We start from the raw sequence: 15,662 nt of genomic DNA on the forward strand, positions 1-15,662 counted from the left end.
ATTTCATTGATATGACCTGGAAACCATGTTGATTCAACCAGTGTGTGCCCAGTAGGAGGCATAATGCTGAACATCTGTATATAAGAGGAATGAAACCTTTAGAAAATGGGTTTTCCTGAATTGTAATGCTGAGAGTTTTACTGGTGATCTGCAGTATTGCATTTGAGATTAGTAGGTCATATTCAATCACCTCTCTAAAGAGCATGACGATCACACATTGCTTTTGGGACTCTGAATAAAACCATACAGCTGAGAAGAGTCAGGAAATCATTCATTTGGAGAAACATAAATCAGCTGGATCGTAGGCTGACATTTTAGCCAACCTTTAAAAGTTTAATGTGAGTGAAACAGACAGTACACAGAAACAATCCTGAGTCACTTCATCAGCAGGCAGACACAGTAAAATGCCTGAACGAGATTCCTCAGGCAAGATACCTTTACAGAAACAGCATGAGGTTGTCTGAACTGGCATTCACACAGTGATCGGTGCCATTAGCCTTGCCGTTGAAAAACAAAACACAACATTCCTGAATTATGGATACACTGTTGTTACATGTTGGTAAGTTGAGCATCAGAAAGTAGCATGGGACCTGAACCCTGAACCCTGACCTTTGACCTGGGATTGGGTGAGAGAGCATTATTGGTACCGCAGTACGTCATGTTACAAACGTCTCTGATGGGATAGAGTTATGTATGTTACATGCAGTATGTTAGACACAAAAAATCAGCACTGGACCTGACCCCTAATCTTTAACCTGTGCCCTCTGACTGGTGGTGACAGCGGGTTGGGTTGGTGTCTCTGATGATACAGGGTTCAGTATGTTACGTGCAGTCTGTAGAGTAAGACACAGAAACCACAGACCATGCAGACCCCCAACAGGGGCTGTGGCTTACTTGGTTGAGAACGTCTTGCTTCTGTTTGACAGTGGGGAGGCGGGGGGGGGGGGGGGGGGGGAGAGAAAGGGAGAGAAGAAGACATGGGGTTACATCATAGTGGGGGAGTAAGAAGGAGACATGGGGTTACATCATAGTGGGGGGGGTAAGAAAGAGACATGGGGTTACATCATAGTGGGGGGGTAAGAAGGAGATATGGGGTTACATCATAGTGGGGGGGTAAGAAGGAGACATGGGGTTACATCATAATGGGGGGGGGGTAGGGAGACATGGGGTTATATCATAGTGGGGGTGGGGGGTAAGAAGGAGACATGGGGTTACATCATAGTGGGGGGGGTAAGGAGACATGGGGTTATATCATAGTGGGGGGGTAAGGAGACATGGGGTTACATCATAGTGGGGGGGTAAGAAGGAGACATGGGGTTACATAATAGTGGGGGGGGTAAGGAGACATGGGGTTACATCATAGTGGGGGGGTAAGAAGGAGACATGGGGTTACATCATAGTGGGGGGGGGGGGGGTAAGGAGACATGGGGTTATATCATAGTGGGGACATGGGGTTACATAATAGAAGGAGACATGGGGTTACATCATAGTGGGGGGGTAAGAAGGAGACATGGGGTTACATAATAGTGGGGGGGTAAGGAGACATGGGGTTACATCATAGTGGGGGGGTAAGAAGGAGACATGGGGTTACATAATAGTGGGGGGGTAAGAAAGAGACATGGGGTTACATCATAGTGGGGGGGTAAGAAGGAGATATGGGGTTACATCATAGTGGGGGGGTAAGAAGGAGACATGGGGTTACATGATAATGGGGGGGGTAAGGAGACATGGGGTTATATCATAGTGGGGGTGGGGGGTAAGAAGGAGACATGGGGTTACATCATATTGGGGGGGGGTAAGGAGACATGGGGTTATATCATAGTGGGGGGGGTAAGGAGACATGGGGTTACATCATAGTTTGGGGGTAAGAAGGAGACATGGGGTTACATAATAGTGGGGGGGGTAAGGAGACATGGGGTTACATCATAGTGGGGGGGTAAGAAGGAGACATGGGGTTACATCATAGTGGGGGGGGGGTAAGGAGACATGGGGTTATATCATAGTGGGGGGGGGGTAAGAAGGAGACATGGGGTTACATCATAGTGGGGGGGTAAGAAGGAGACATGGGGTTACATCATAGTGGGGGGGTAAGAAGGAGACATGGGGTTACATAATAGTGGGGGGGTAAGGAGACATGGGGTTACATCATAGTGGGGGGTAAGAAGGAGACATGGGGTTGCATCATGGTGGGGGGGTAAGGAGACATGGGGTTATATCATAGTGGGGGGGGGGGGGGGGGTAAGAAGGAGACATGGGGTTACATCATAGTGGGGGGGTAAGAAGGAGACATGGGGTTACATCATAGTGGGGGGGTAAGGAGACATGGGGTTACATCATAGTGGGGGGGTAAGAAGGAGACATGGGGTTACATAATAGTGGGGGGGTAAGGAGACATGGGGTTACATCATAGTGGGGGGGTAAGAAGGAGACATGGGGTTACATCATAGTGGGGGGGGTAAGGAGACATGGGGTTATATCATAGTGGGGGGGGGGGTAAGAAGGAGACATGGGGTTACATCATAGTGGGGGGGTAAGAAGGAGACATGGGGTTACATCATAGTGGGGGGGGGGGTTAAGGAGACATGGGGTTACATCATAGTGGGGGGGGGGGGTAAGGAGACATGGGGTTATATCATAGTGGGGGGGGGGTAAGAAGGAGACATGGGGTTACATAATAGTGGGGGGGTAAGGAGACATGGGGTTACATCATAGTGGGGTGGTAAGAAGGAGACATGGGGTTACATCATAGTGGGGGGGGTAAGGAGACATGGGGTTATATCATAGTGGGGGGGGGGGGGGGTAAGAAGGAGACATGGGGTTACATCATAGTGGGGGGGGTAAAGAGACATGGGGTTACATCATAGTGGGGGGGGGGGGTAAGGAGACATGGGGTTGGCAGCAGTAGTAAGCGGCAGCAGTGGTTAGGGTTAATCAGGCGTGATGTCATAACATTCTTACTGCCCGAGGCTCTTTTGAAAGCTAGTCCTCTTTCTCTCAACACCCACACATGTACTTAAACATCCAATCTCTGAACTTTTTACTGACAATATCTGTGTGCCACAGTTCACACCAAATATGTATGAAACTAATTAACTTGTATGCGCTATGTATTAGTCATTCAAAACACAAACGTTTTGGAACATAAAGCATTAATTCAGGTTACCTAGCAACCCTTTCTATCAGTTTCTATCAGTCTACTACCCATCTTAATAGCAACTCTCTATTCAGTTCAGTGTCTTACTGATCCTCCCTGGGCTCTGTGCCGTGGATCTAACCCTGAGAGAGATAGAGAGAGAGGGAGAGACAGACAGACAGACAGAGACAGACAGACAGAGGCAGAGAGAGAGAGAGAGAGAGCAGTGGGCTGGCAGGCCAGACCTGCGGAACCATCATTCATATCACTCCTCCTCTCTTCTCCTTATTTGGTGAAGCTACCAAAAGATTCACTTAATTTACTTTACAGCAGATTTTGAGAAAAATGCACACTTTCCAAAAACAAATCCCAAAAAACAAATAAGAGTCGTAAGGTCATGTCGTGAGAAAGACATGCTTGTCTGCAATAAGAGCACCCACAAGGATTTGATAGGCATTTCTGGAATGTCTCCATCAAGCTGTCTACATCTCCCTGCTAGCAGTGATGGCCTTGACAAATCAATCAAATTCATTGTGGAACCCATGCCAACACAACAAGAGGGTAAAAAAAAATTGTACACGCTAGCGAGGCGTGTCATCATACTCACCATTTGGATATATTTATGGTTAAAATTGGACAGCTGTGAATGCATGTCTGGCACATGCAGTCATGACAGAGAGAGGTTATGTTGGGGGTAAAAGGTCAGGATGAGGGTAAAGGTTATGATTGGGGTGAAAGTTCAGGTTGAGGGGAAGAGGCCTTTCTACCTGAGCCAATAAAGCCATGAGAAAGATTTTTTTTTAAATTGCATCAAAAAACTTCACTATATCTATTACAGAAAACCTCTCACCAGAGCACAGGGCAAACCACCACACTCCACCACGTCAGCACAGCAAACCCTGGCCCCAAACCCTGCCTGTATTATCAATACATGTTAAACCCTGGCTCCCAACCCTGCCTGTATTATCAATACATTTTAAACCCTGGCTCCCAACCCTGCCTGTAGTATCAATACATATTAAACCCTGACTCCCAACCCTGCCTGTATTATCAATACATATTAAACCCTGACTCCCAACCCTGCCTGTATTATCAATACATATTAAACCCTGGCTCCCAACCCTGCCTGTATTATCAATACATATTAAACCCTGGCTCCCAACCCTGCCTGTAGTATCAATACATATTAAACCCTGACTCCCAACCCTGCCTGTATTATCAATACATATTAAACCCTGACTCCCAACCCTGCCTGTATTATCAATACATATTAAACCCTGACTCCCAACCCTGCCTGTAGTATCAATACATATTAAACCCTGACTCCCAACCCTGCCTGTATTATCAATACATATTAAACCCTGACTCCCAACCCTGCCTGTATTATCAATACATATTAAACCCTGACTCCCAACCCTGCCTGTATTATCAATACATATTAAACCCTGACTCCCAACCCTGCCTGTATTATCAATACATATTAAACCCTGACTCCCAACCCTGTCTGTGTTCTCAATACATGTTCAACCCTGGCTCCCACTCCTGTCTGTGTTCTCAAGATGTATTAAAGGAACATTAGTTCTTGTCACTCCTGGGGTCCTCGGTCACTAAAGTGACATACATCCTCAGGGATGACAGTCTCACAGCAAGATGAGCTCAACTGAATGACACAGTCATAAATTATACTCCATCTGATTGATGTTCCCTCCGTCAGTGCCTCCCGTGGAAAGTGTGTGTGTGTGTGTATGTGTATGTGTGTGGAAACACCTCCACCCTTTAATTTACAGTCCCCTGTCCGCCTTATCGCTCATCTGTCATGAAGAAATACAGTCGGAGGCGGTCGGAGGCGGGGGGGGCAACTCCACTGATGGTTTGTCACCGCCGTTCAAGGCAGCTTCCAGAACAGGCAAGGATTGATGAGTCACCAAGAGAACGACTAATGGATTACACGAGCACAAGAGTTACCTCGCTCCTTGCCACACAATGCAGAGAATACCAGCAGCCCTTCGCCTGCCCTCACTGGGTCTGGTGATCACACCACAGGCCACATGATGTCTGAGTGCGACTGGGGCTCTGATGGCGCCATCCAGCCGCTGTGAGGCTGTTACTCATGTCACGATGCTGGAGTTATTAGAAGGAAAGGGGGCAGGAGATTAGAAATGAGTAGGGTTAGGGACAGGGGAAGTGGAGTGGTGACCCATCCAGACAGACCATAATAGAATGACAGCGCCGCCTATCCTCGTTACCATGATGACGTAACGTGTGGAGGCTAAAGGGCGTCAGAGGCATGTTGATTGTGAGGGCAAGGGAGGGAGGAAGTGTTTCTCACCTCATTGCACTCTAAATGGAGGGGATGACTAAGCGTTTCAGTGATGGAGCTAAGGACTGAGTCATGGGATAGCCAGGGTCTTAATAACATAACTAATCTATTGATCTCCCTCAGGAAGGGTAGGGGAGGAAAAAATAGGGGAGGAGAGGAGAACTGGGGTGAGAGGAGAGGAGGGATAAGGAGGAAGGGAGAGGAGAACTGGGGTGAGAGGAGAGGAGGGACAAGGAGGAGGGGAGAGGAGAGGAGAACTGGGGTGAGAGGAGAGGAGGGACAAGGAGGAGGGGAGAGGAGAGAAGAACTGGGGTGAGAGGAAAGGAGGGACAAGGAGGAGGGGAGAGGAGAACTGGGGTGAGAGGAGAGGAGGGACAAGGAGGAGGGGAGAGGAGAACTGGGGTGAGAGGAGAGGAGGGACAAGGAGGAGGGGAGAGGAGAACTGGGGTAAGAGGAGAGGAGGGACAAGGAGGAGGGGAGAGGAGAGGAGAACTGGGGTGAGAGGAGAGGAGGGACACGGAGGAGGGGAGAGGAGAGGAGAACTGGGGTGAGAGGAGAGGAGGGATAAGGAGGAGGGGAGAGGAGAACTGGGGTGAGAGGAGAGGAGGGACAAGGAGGAGAGGAGAGGAGAACTGGGGTGAGAGGAGAGGAGGGACAAGGAGGAGGGGAGAGGAGAGGTGTAAGGGAGGAAAGGGGTGAGGCAGAGACATACAGTACCTGCTCAGGATTGTACTTGGAGAGGACTCCTTCACCGTGAAACTCCCCCAGAACATCCTTCAGCTTCTTGGTGGAATCTGAGAAAGAGAGAGAGTGAGTGGCAGAATACCTGACCACTGTGACTGACCCAACGTCAGGGAAAACTTTGACTCTGTACATATTCAGTGAGCATAGCCTTGCTATTGAGAAAGATTACTGTAGGCAGACCTGGCTCTCAAGAGAAAACAGGCTATGTGCACCCTGACCACAAAATGAGGTGGAAACTGAGCTGCACTTCCTAACCTCCTGTCAAATGTATGACCATATTAGAGACACATATTTCCCTCAGATTACCCAGATCCCCCAAAAATTAAATCTAATGGGTGAAATACCACAGTGTGCCATCACAGCAGCAAGATTTATGACCTGTTGCCACAAGAAAACGTCAACCAGTGAAGAACAAACACCATTGTAAATACAACCCATATTTATGTTTATTTACTTTCCCCTTTGTACTTTAACCATTTGCACATTGTTACATTGTATACTGTATATACATAATATGACATTTGAAATGTCTTTATTATTTTGGAACTTCTGGGAGTTTTTTTTATTTTACCTTTATTTAACCAGGAAGGCCAGTTGAGAACAAGTTCTCATTTACAACTGCAACCTGGCCAAGATAAAGCAAAGCATTGCGACAAAAACAACGACACAGAGTTACACATGAGATAAACAAACGTACAGTCAATAACACAGAAGAAAAAAAATCTGTATACAGTGTGTGCAAATTAATTAAGGAGGTAAGGCAATAAATAGGCCATAGTGGCAAAGTAATTACAATTTAGCAATTTACACTGGAGTGATATATGTGCAGATGAGGATGTGCAAGTAGAAATATGGTGTGAAAAGAGCAGAAAAACAATCAATACAACGAACGTGACAATTATATGGGGCTTTGGTGACAAAACGGATGGCACTGTGATAGACTGCATCCAATTTGCTGAGTAGAGTGTTGGAGGCTAATTTGTAAATGGCATCGCCGAAATCATGGATCGGTAGGATAGTCAGTTTTACGAGGGTATGTTTGGTAGCATGAGTGAAGGAGGCTTTGTTGCGAAATAGGAAGCCGATTCTAGATTTAACTTTGGATTGGAGATGCTTAATGTGAGTCTGGAAGGAGAGTTTACAGTCTAGCCAGACACCTAGGTATTTGTAGTTGTCAACATATTCTAAGTCAGAACTGTCCAGAGTAGTGATGCTAGTCGGGCGGGCGGGTCTGGGCAGCGAGAATTGAACCCTGTGGCACCCCCATAGCGACTTCCAGAGGTCCGGATAACAGGCCCTCCGACTTGACACACTGAACTCTATCTGAGAAGTAGTTAGTGTAGCAGGCGAGTGTAATGTTTACTGTTAATTTTTATTGTTTATTTCACTTTTGTGTAATATCTACTTAACTTGCTTTGGCAATGTTAACATATGTTTCCCATGCCAATAAAGCGCCTTGAATTGAAATTGAGTGACGGGAGAGGTTATACAGTGCATGACAAAGATATGCACGTCATACTGTGTAAGAATTTAAGACTACTTTACATGTGCAACACTTGAAAATATTGTAATACGTACTATAGGGTAGAAGACTGTCAGACACTGTATCCACCATAAACCTATATTTGCCGGCCGATGACATAAGAAAGCCATGAGGCCAATGTAGATTTAGGAAGTGTGACTTCCCAGAATGACTCTAGCTTTTGTCTGAGACTCTGAGGGTAGAAAACTATTTATCAAGGAGCATATACAATCTGGCATTGTAATTGTCCAATTAAATCCATTTGTTTAGTAGTTTTGGCACCAGGCGTATCATTGGGTGGGGGAAATGCTGCTGGATATGCTGATTGTCTTTTGGGCCCTAGCTGTATCTGAGAAGATCATCAGGGTAGATCATGAGGCGCAAATCTAATAGAGGTAAAAATTAGTTTAGCTAATCAATTAAACAAATAGACCAATTAAGACAGGAAAGTTGTTAGGAATGCAATAGTGAATCATCTCTGTGGAGATGGTTTGGATGCCCACTCTCTTTTCTCTCTTTAATACAACAAATCTTACAGAACACAGGGTTATCTCAGACTCCGAGTTGGGTTAGACCATAGAAATGTAATTAGATATGGTATATCTTAATAGGTTGGATAATCACCCCCCTCTCTCTCCTCTCTTTGGTAGAAAAACCCCTATAGCATACTGAATCATCTCTGGAGTTGAATATAGAGTTAGATTATATCTTGTCATGACTGTCCTGATCAGGTCAGGTTACAGGAGACCCCAACCCTACAGATTATCTCTCAACCCCAACAGAGGAGGAGAGATCTAGGGGTCTGAAGATGTGGGGGTTTTATGACCCCTCACGCCCCTGGTAAATCTCAGGCCACAGACAGTCCTTTGTCCTGTTACTATGGAGAACCAGCCTCAGAACATTAAACATTAAAAAAAGGGACTTTGGAACAAGGGTTTCCGTCAGCCACAATTGTGGTCATGACGATAGATGAAATATGAAAATGTATATCATTTTTGTTTTGTTATTAAAGGTTAATAGATGACGTTATTACGAAAACATTGTAACGTGAAGCGTTTTCCTAGTATATGTTTGATGATCCTACATTGTACGTTATGTGCAAAATGACCAAATCAAAGGGAATGTTTTGGTAAAGATTAAATGTTAAGTTGTCTAAAATTGGATTTGAGTGAAATCTAGACCTTGCCCTCATTAACTTGGTACGCCCAGAGAATTGCCCTAAAGGCAGTTACGCCCACTTCTGACCCAAGGGCATAAAACCTGTGAGAAAAGAATTCACAGACAAGACTACGTGACCCAAGCTGCAGCCAAGGTCTAAAAAGTCAATGAACCCAAAACGCAACGCAAGTTAGAAGACAAATAAATATTTTTCTACCTAAGCTACGGATGAGTAGCTGTGTCTAAGCGGGTGAATTCAAGTTGAACCACCTAGCCTCCATCTCCCATCGAATCGTGGCATCTACAGTTTCATTCCAACGCTGTGAGCTCTGAGCTACAGAGTTGTCTGTCCTCAGAAGACCCCTTCCAGAGCCAGGGTGAGGGAACAGACTCCTAAGCCAAAAGGACACTGACATTGGGAGGACGATCAGAGAGGTGCGCCGGAGTAGTGCGTCATCGAGAAGCCTGAACGGTCCCCTGAATGTTCTGCGCAGAGAATCCTTGGGGCAAGGCTAGGGTTAGAATAGCATAGCTGACAAATTCACCCAAATGTATATTTCCCTCGTGTACTTTCTTTTTCCTCTCTCTCTTTGAAATACCCATTTTAGTGTGTTGGCCTGTTATACTCAGTTCTATTCAATAGCCTATAATGTGTTTTGTCTATGTGTATCTTTAATCATCATTTTAGCTTTCTCGTAAATAAATATTCAACTAAGATTGGTGTGGTACGAACTCATTGGTGAGACCCGGGTCCGTGCAGATTCACGGGCTATACGACGTTCAGAACGAGATGGTAGAGGTGACTGGTTAATTAGCGGCTGTTGTAAATATTCTTAGAGTTAATTTGGGAAATAGAAACTCAATAAAAACTAGTTTTCCCATGGTGCACCAGGTTAGTGAGTTAATAATTGCTTGATTCAGTTAATCACGCAATTAGCAACTTTAATCATTCGATGAGCAACAGTCGTCACATTAACTAATACAACGTCACAACAATCTCTATGGATTGAACGCCACGTTCTCCTCTCTCTAGTACACAGCAGTCCAGCTTATGTTAGGTGAGCTCAGTAGTTTAGATCTGGGAAAAAATAGCATACATTATCTAAATGAATCATCTGTGTGGAATGAGGCTGAACACCCTGCTCTCTCCTCTGTCTAAAACAAAGGCCAGTTAGGTGTTAGGTGACTGCCTGAGCAGGCAGGGTGTGAGTCACAGGGACCAGGAACATGGTGTGTTTTACACCCAGCCATGCTAATATATCCCTGGGTTTCCCCCCTCCTCCTCCCGATGCCAATCATCTGTTAGCCTGTTTTTCTTAGGCTACAGTAAATCCCCTCCATTTACCATAAAATAGTTGATGAAGTAGATCATTCAGCTAACTAGACTGTAGCTAGTTATCCCTACAACCAGCACAAAAACAAGAACAGTCTCGCTGTAACTGACACTAACATTTCACCTTTTCCATTATATTTCTCCTTATTATCATCTGAGGCAAGGCAGGAAGGCAGGGACTATAGATAGTTAACCCTTATCCCCCCAACGCCAGTCACCTCTCAGCCTGTCATACTGAGGCAAGGTAGTGAGGCAGGGACCAAAGATAGCTAACCCTTATCTAAACAGGTGAGTTGACTTACTGAGAAGACATTCTCATTCACTGAAAATGCTCAATCACATCTATGCTCGCATGCACATATTCACAAACATGCGGGCAGGTGTGCAATTCATATGTACGCATGTATGCAAAGCAGACCCCCCTCCCCAGGCAAATCTCTGATCTGAGCAATCATATTCGCTCGCTGAATCAACAAACAATAGGTAATGGCCTGAGACAACTTAGGCTACAGTAAATCCCCTCCATTTACCATAAAATAGTTGATGAAGTAGATCATTCAGCTAACTAGACTGTAGCTAGTTATCCCTACAACCAGCACAAAAACAAGAACAGTCTCGCTGTAACTGACACTAACATTTCACCTTTTCCATTATATTTCCCCTTATTAACTCCTATTGAAAACAGGCACACCAAACACAATTACCAACAACATTATAGTAGCACAGACACAGACATCCATCCAACACAGCAGACCTGGGTTCAAACAGTGTTTGTATTTTCACAATATGGGCTTGATTGAGCTTGTCTGGAGGAATGGAACCAACGGAATAATCCCCGCCTACCTGATCACTCAAGGCAGGCTCAATCAAACGCTCCAAGTATTTTGACACACACACACACACACACACACACACACACACACACACACACACACACACACACATACCCATCCACCACCAGCAGCAGCATTGTGGTCGTACATGTGACGGAAGGCCCATTAGCAACCCAGTGTAAATAGATGACAAATATACTCCTCTCATCATTAGCACAGCAAATCGACAAGCCCTTTAGCACTCTGCTCTGTGAAGAGCGGATGTTCGTCTCTCACACACACCCCTGTTCACACAGACAGAGGAAAGAGACAAAACACCCGATTGCAATGAACAATACATCAGCAATTGCTATCTCACTTCTGCTATTCATACTCATAGAATGAACAGTACACACTGCTATTGACTGGCTGCCTCTATTATGGGTAGAAAACAAGCCTGAGCAGGGATCATAAGAAAGGGCAATCAAGATAAATATTATATCCTGGTCTTTGTGAACGAAAGCATGGAAGCAAAATAATTAATGTTTTGCATTGAATTCACCTGTTTTAATGCCGGAGTGTACAGTACCACTAAGGTGGTATTGTTGACTGTTGTATTGGTCTATGTTATTGAGCCACCATATTATATGGGTCTATGTTATGGAGCCACCATACTGTATGGGTCTATATTATGGAGCCACCATATTATATGGGTCTATGTTATGGAGCCACCATACTGTATGGGTCTATGTTATGGAGCCACCATACTGTATGGGTCTATGTTATGGAGCCACCATACTGTATTGGTCTATGTTATGGAGCCACCATACTGTATGGGTTTGTGTTATGGAGCCACCATACTGTATGGGTCTATGTTATGGAGCCACCATACTGTATGGGTCTATGTTATGGAGCCACCATACTGTATGGGTCTATGTTATGGAGCCACCATACTGTATTGGTCTATGTTATGGAGCCACTATACTGTATTGGTCTGTGTTATGGAGCCACTATACTGTATGGGTCTATATTATGGAGCCACTATACTGTATGGGTCTATGTTATGGAGCCACTATACTGTATGGGTCTATGTTATGGAGCCACTATACTGTATGGGTCTATGTTATGGAGCCACTATACTGTATTGGTCTGTGTTATGGAGCCACTATACTGTATGGGTCTATGTTATGGAGCCACTATACTGTATGGGTCTGTGTTTTGGAGCCAAATCACTGAAAAGAAAAGAAACAAAAAAAGAAACTCAAAGCAGCTGCACAAATAAAACTGTCTGGATAGAGAGAAGGAGAAAGAAAGAGCCAGGAGGAGTATTTTTAGCCTTAGCCATTAATAAATTACTCAGATGAACGAGGGAAGGGGAGATCATAGGAAAAAAGGGGTCAAGTCTTGATAAATCAAAAGCAGCCTTCATTCCTTCCTCATCAGCAGAATTAAATCATGCCTGCATTCCAAACAGCACCCTATTCCTCATGCAGTGCACTATTTTTGACCACATAACCGTTTATGTGTTAGGCTTTGTGTTTGATCAATTTCTGTTTCAATGACAAGCTCGCTCAACAATTGAGTATACCCCTAGACAACAGATGAATAGGTCTAGGGAATGTGAACATTGTGTTCTTAGGTATGTCTATGAATAGAGGAATCCTCAGATAAAAAATAAATAAAAAATTGTTTTTCTCAGACAACACAATCTATTCAGTTACTGTGTGGATGTGTATCAGCTCAATAGATTGTAAGGGAGTGAAAATGAAGGCTCATCTATTACAAGGAAAGCCAGACTAGTGATGGATTCTCCTTTGACTTACAAATGTCTGGGGTGGGAAGGCTAATGATATGGATGAGTTACCTACGCATAGAGAGAGAAAAAAAAACTAGAACGTTTTTTAACCTTTATTTAACTAGGCAAGTCAGTTAAGAACAAATTCTTATTTACAATGACGGCCTACACCGGCCACACCCGGACGACGCTGGGCCAGTTGTACGCTGCCCTGTCACGGCCCGGATGTGATACAGCCTGGATTTCATGTGATAAATTCCAGAGAATCCTTGAACGTTATCAAAATTCTGATAGTTTACTGGTAAACTTTGAAAGTTACCGGTAATATACCCTCCCTTTGCTGCCCTACTTAAGATGGTTGCATTAACTATAAGTCGCTCTCGATAAGAGTGTCTGCTAAATTACTAAAATGTAAATGAAAAAAACAAGCAAGATGATGTAGTGGTAGAAATAGTCAATGGGGAGGGGGAAAATGCTATTTGTATGAATCATTTATCTTCAAGCGCAAAGAAAAACAATTGCCTACATCAGACCACTTAGGCAAATGATGGGTAGGAAGTGAGGCTTGGAAGGGGGATGTGCATTTCTTTAGTACCACCCTCTATGTACACAACCTGGCATTTGACTCTCAGTCTGGTGACCTCAAGGTATCCCAGCTATCAGACCTTGTCTGGTTACAGTATGTTAGGTTATCCCAGCTATCAGACCTTGTCTGGTTACAGTACGTCAGGTTATCCCAGCTATCAGACCTTGTCTGGTTACAGTACGTCAGGTTATCCCAGCTATCAGACCTTGTCTGGTTACAGTACGTCAGGTTATCCCAGCTATCAGACCTTGTCTGGTTACAGTATGTCAGGTTATCCCAGCTATCAGACCTTGTCTGGTTACAGTATGTTAGGTTATCCCAGCTATCAGACCTTGTCTGGTTACAGTACGTCAGGTTATCCCAGCTATCAGACCTTGTCTGGTTACAGTACGTCAGGTTATCCCAGCTATCAGACCTTGTCTGGTTACAGTACATCAGGTTATCCCAGCTATCAGACCTTGTCTGGTTACAGTATGTTAGGTTATCCCAGCTATCAGACCTTGTCTGGGTACAGTACGTCAGGTTATGCCAGCTATCAGACCATGCCTGGTTACAGTATGTCAGGTTATCCCAGCTATCAGAGCTGGTCTGGTTACAGTATGTCAGGTTATGCCAGCTATCAGACCTTGTCTGGTTACAGTATGTCAGGTTATGCCAGCTATCAGACCTTGTCTGGTTACAGTATGTCAGGTTATGCCAGCTATCAGACCTTGTCTGGTTACAGTATGTCAGGTTATGCCAGCTATCAGACCTTGTCTGGTTACAGTACATCAGGTTATCCCAGCTATCAGAGCTGGTCTGGTTGCAGTACATCAGGTTATCCCAGCTATCAGACCTTGTCTGGTTACAGTATGTCAGGTTATGCCAGCTATCAGACCTTGTCTGGTTACAGTACATCAGGTTATCCCAGCTATCATACCTTGTCTGGTTACAGTATGTCAGGTTATCCCAGCTATCAGAGCTGGTCTGGTGACCTCAGGGTATCCCACTTATCAGACCTGGTCTGGGTTTTTCAGGTTATCGCAGCTATCAGACCTTGTCTGGTTACAGTACGTCAGGTTATCCCAGCTATCAGAGCTGGTCTGGTGACCTCAGGGTATCCCACTTACCAGACCTGGTCTGGGTGCGTCAGGTTATCGCAGCTATCAGACCTTGTCTGGTTACAGTACGTCAGGTTATCCCAGCTATCAGAGCTGGTCTGGTGACCTCAGGGTATCCCACTTACCAGACCTGGTCTGGGTGCGTCAGGTTATCCCAGCTATCAGACCTTGTCTGGTTACAGTACGTCAGGTTATCCCAGCTATCAGAGCTGGTCTGGTGACCTCAGGGTATCCCACTTACCAGACCTGGTCTGGGTGCGTCAGGTTATCGCAGCAATCAGACCTTGTCTGGTTACAGTACGTCAGGTTATCCCAGCTATCAGAGCTGGTCTGGTGACCTCAGGGTATCCCACTTACCAGACCTGGTCTGGTGACCTCAGGGTATCCCACTTACCAGACCTGGTCTGGGTGCGTCAGGTTATCCCAGCTATCAGAGCTGGTCTGGGTGCGTCAGGTTATCGCAGCTATCAGACCTGAGTCAAATATGTGAGCTTGATTTAGTTTGCACTATTGATTCCATTGATCCCATTGTGTAGAGAAAACTAAATCAAGCTCAGCTCAAGTATTTTAATGTATTTGACCCAAGGTCTGACACAAGTATTGCTGATAGTGGTGTGTCAGGATACATTTGCCTCAGTTTACCAATTGCTAAAACAGGTAATGCTAGTACTCACACTCGCTATACTGCTGCAGCTGACCGAACTCAGACGGACTCAGACACTCCCAGCTCCCGACTCCGTCTCCCATCATGGTGCCAGCTGGGAGGGACGTGAGGGAGGATGGTGGTGGATGTGCCTCTGAGGTGGAATGAGGTTCTAGTGTGGTTATCCCTGTGTGGAGCTGAGGAGGTTAATATCTGTCATGGCGTCATCCCAGATCCTTCCCAGTGAGTGCAGGTGGTGGCAGAAACAGACACCAGAGATGGTGGATCAGTACGTGATATGGCGGTCCAGCCAGATGCAGGTCTCTTGGCCTCTCTCTCTCTGATTACACAGACACAAGCTGAGAGAGAGGGAGAGGGAGAGGGAGAGGGAGAGGGAGAGAGGGAGAGATGGAGAGGGAGAGAGGGAGAGAGGGAGAGAGGGAGGGAGAGAAAGAGCGAGAGAGTGAGGGAAAGAGAGAGAGTGTGTGTGTGAGAGAGAGAGAGAGAGAGCGAGAG

The 15,662-nt window shown here is 45.4% G+C and overlaps 1 protein-coding gene across 1 annotated transcript in view; it reads right to left on the reverse strand.

Moving 5' to 3' along the window:
- The window catches only part of LOC139380858 (diacylglycerol kinase beta-like), a 110,491-nt gene extending 95,070 nt beyond the window's left edge, over nucleotides 1-15,421 (reverse strand). Inside the window, exons 1-3 of the mRNA XM_071123991.1 lie at nucleotides 15,178-15,421; nucleotides 6,171-6,247; nucleotides 895-915 (exon numbers count right to left, since the gene is read on the reverse strand). Of these exons, the coding sequence (XP_070980092.1) occupies nucleotides 895-915; nucleotides 6,171-6,247; nucleotides 15,178-15,253 (174 nt within the window). The 5' untranslated portion in view covers nucleotides 15,254-15,421. The remainder of the gene's footprint in view (nucleotides 1-894; nucleotides 916-6,170; nucleotides 6,248-15,177) is intronic.
- Between the last annotated feature and the right edge of the window lie 241 nt (nucleotides 15,422-15,662).

The sequence above is a fragment of the Oncorhynchus clarkii genome, chromosome 22, assembly GCF_045791955.1.
Source record: "Oncorhynchus clarkii lewisi isolate Uvic-CL-2024 chromosome 22, UVic_Ocla_1.0, whole genome shotgun sequence".
NCBI classification, from domain to species: Eukaryota; Metazoa; Chordata; class Actinopteri; order Salmoniformes; family Salmonidae; genus Oncorhynchus; species Oncorhynchus clarkii.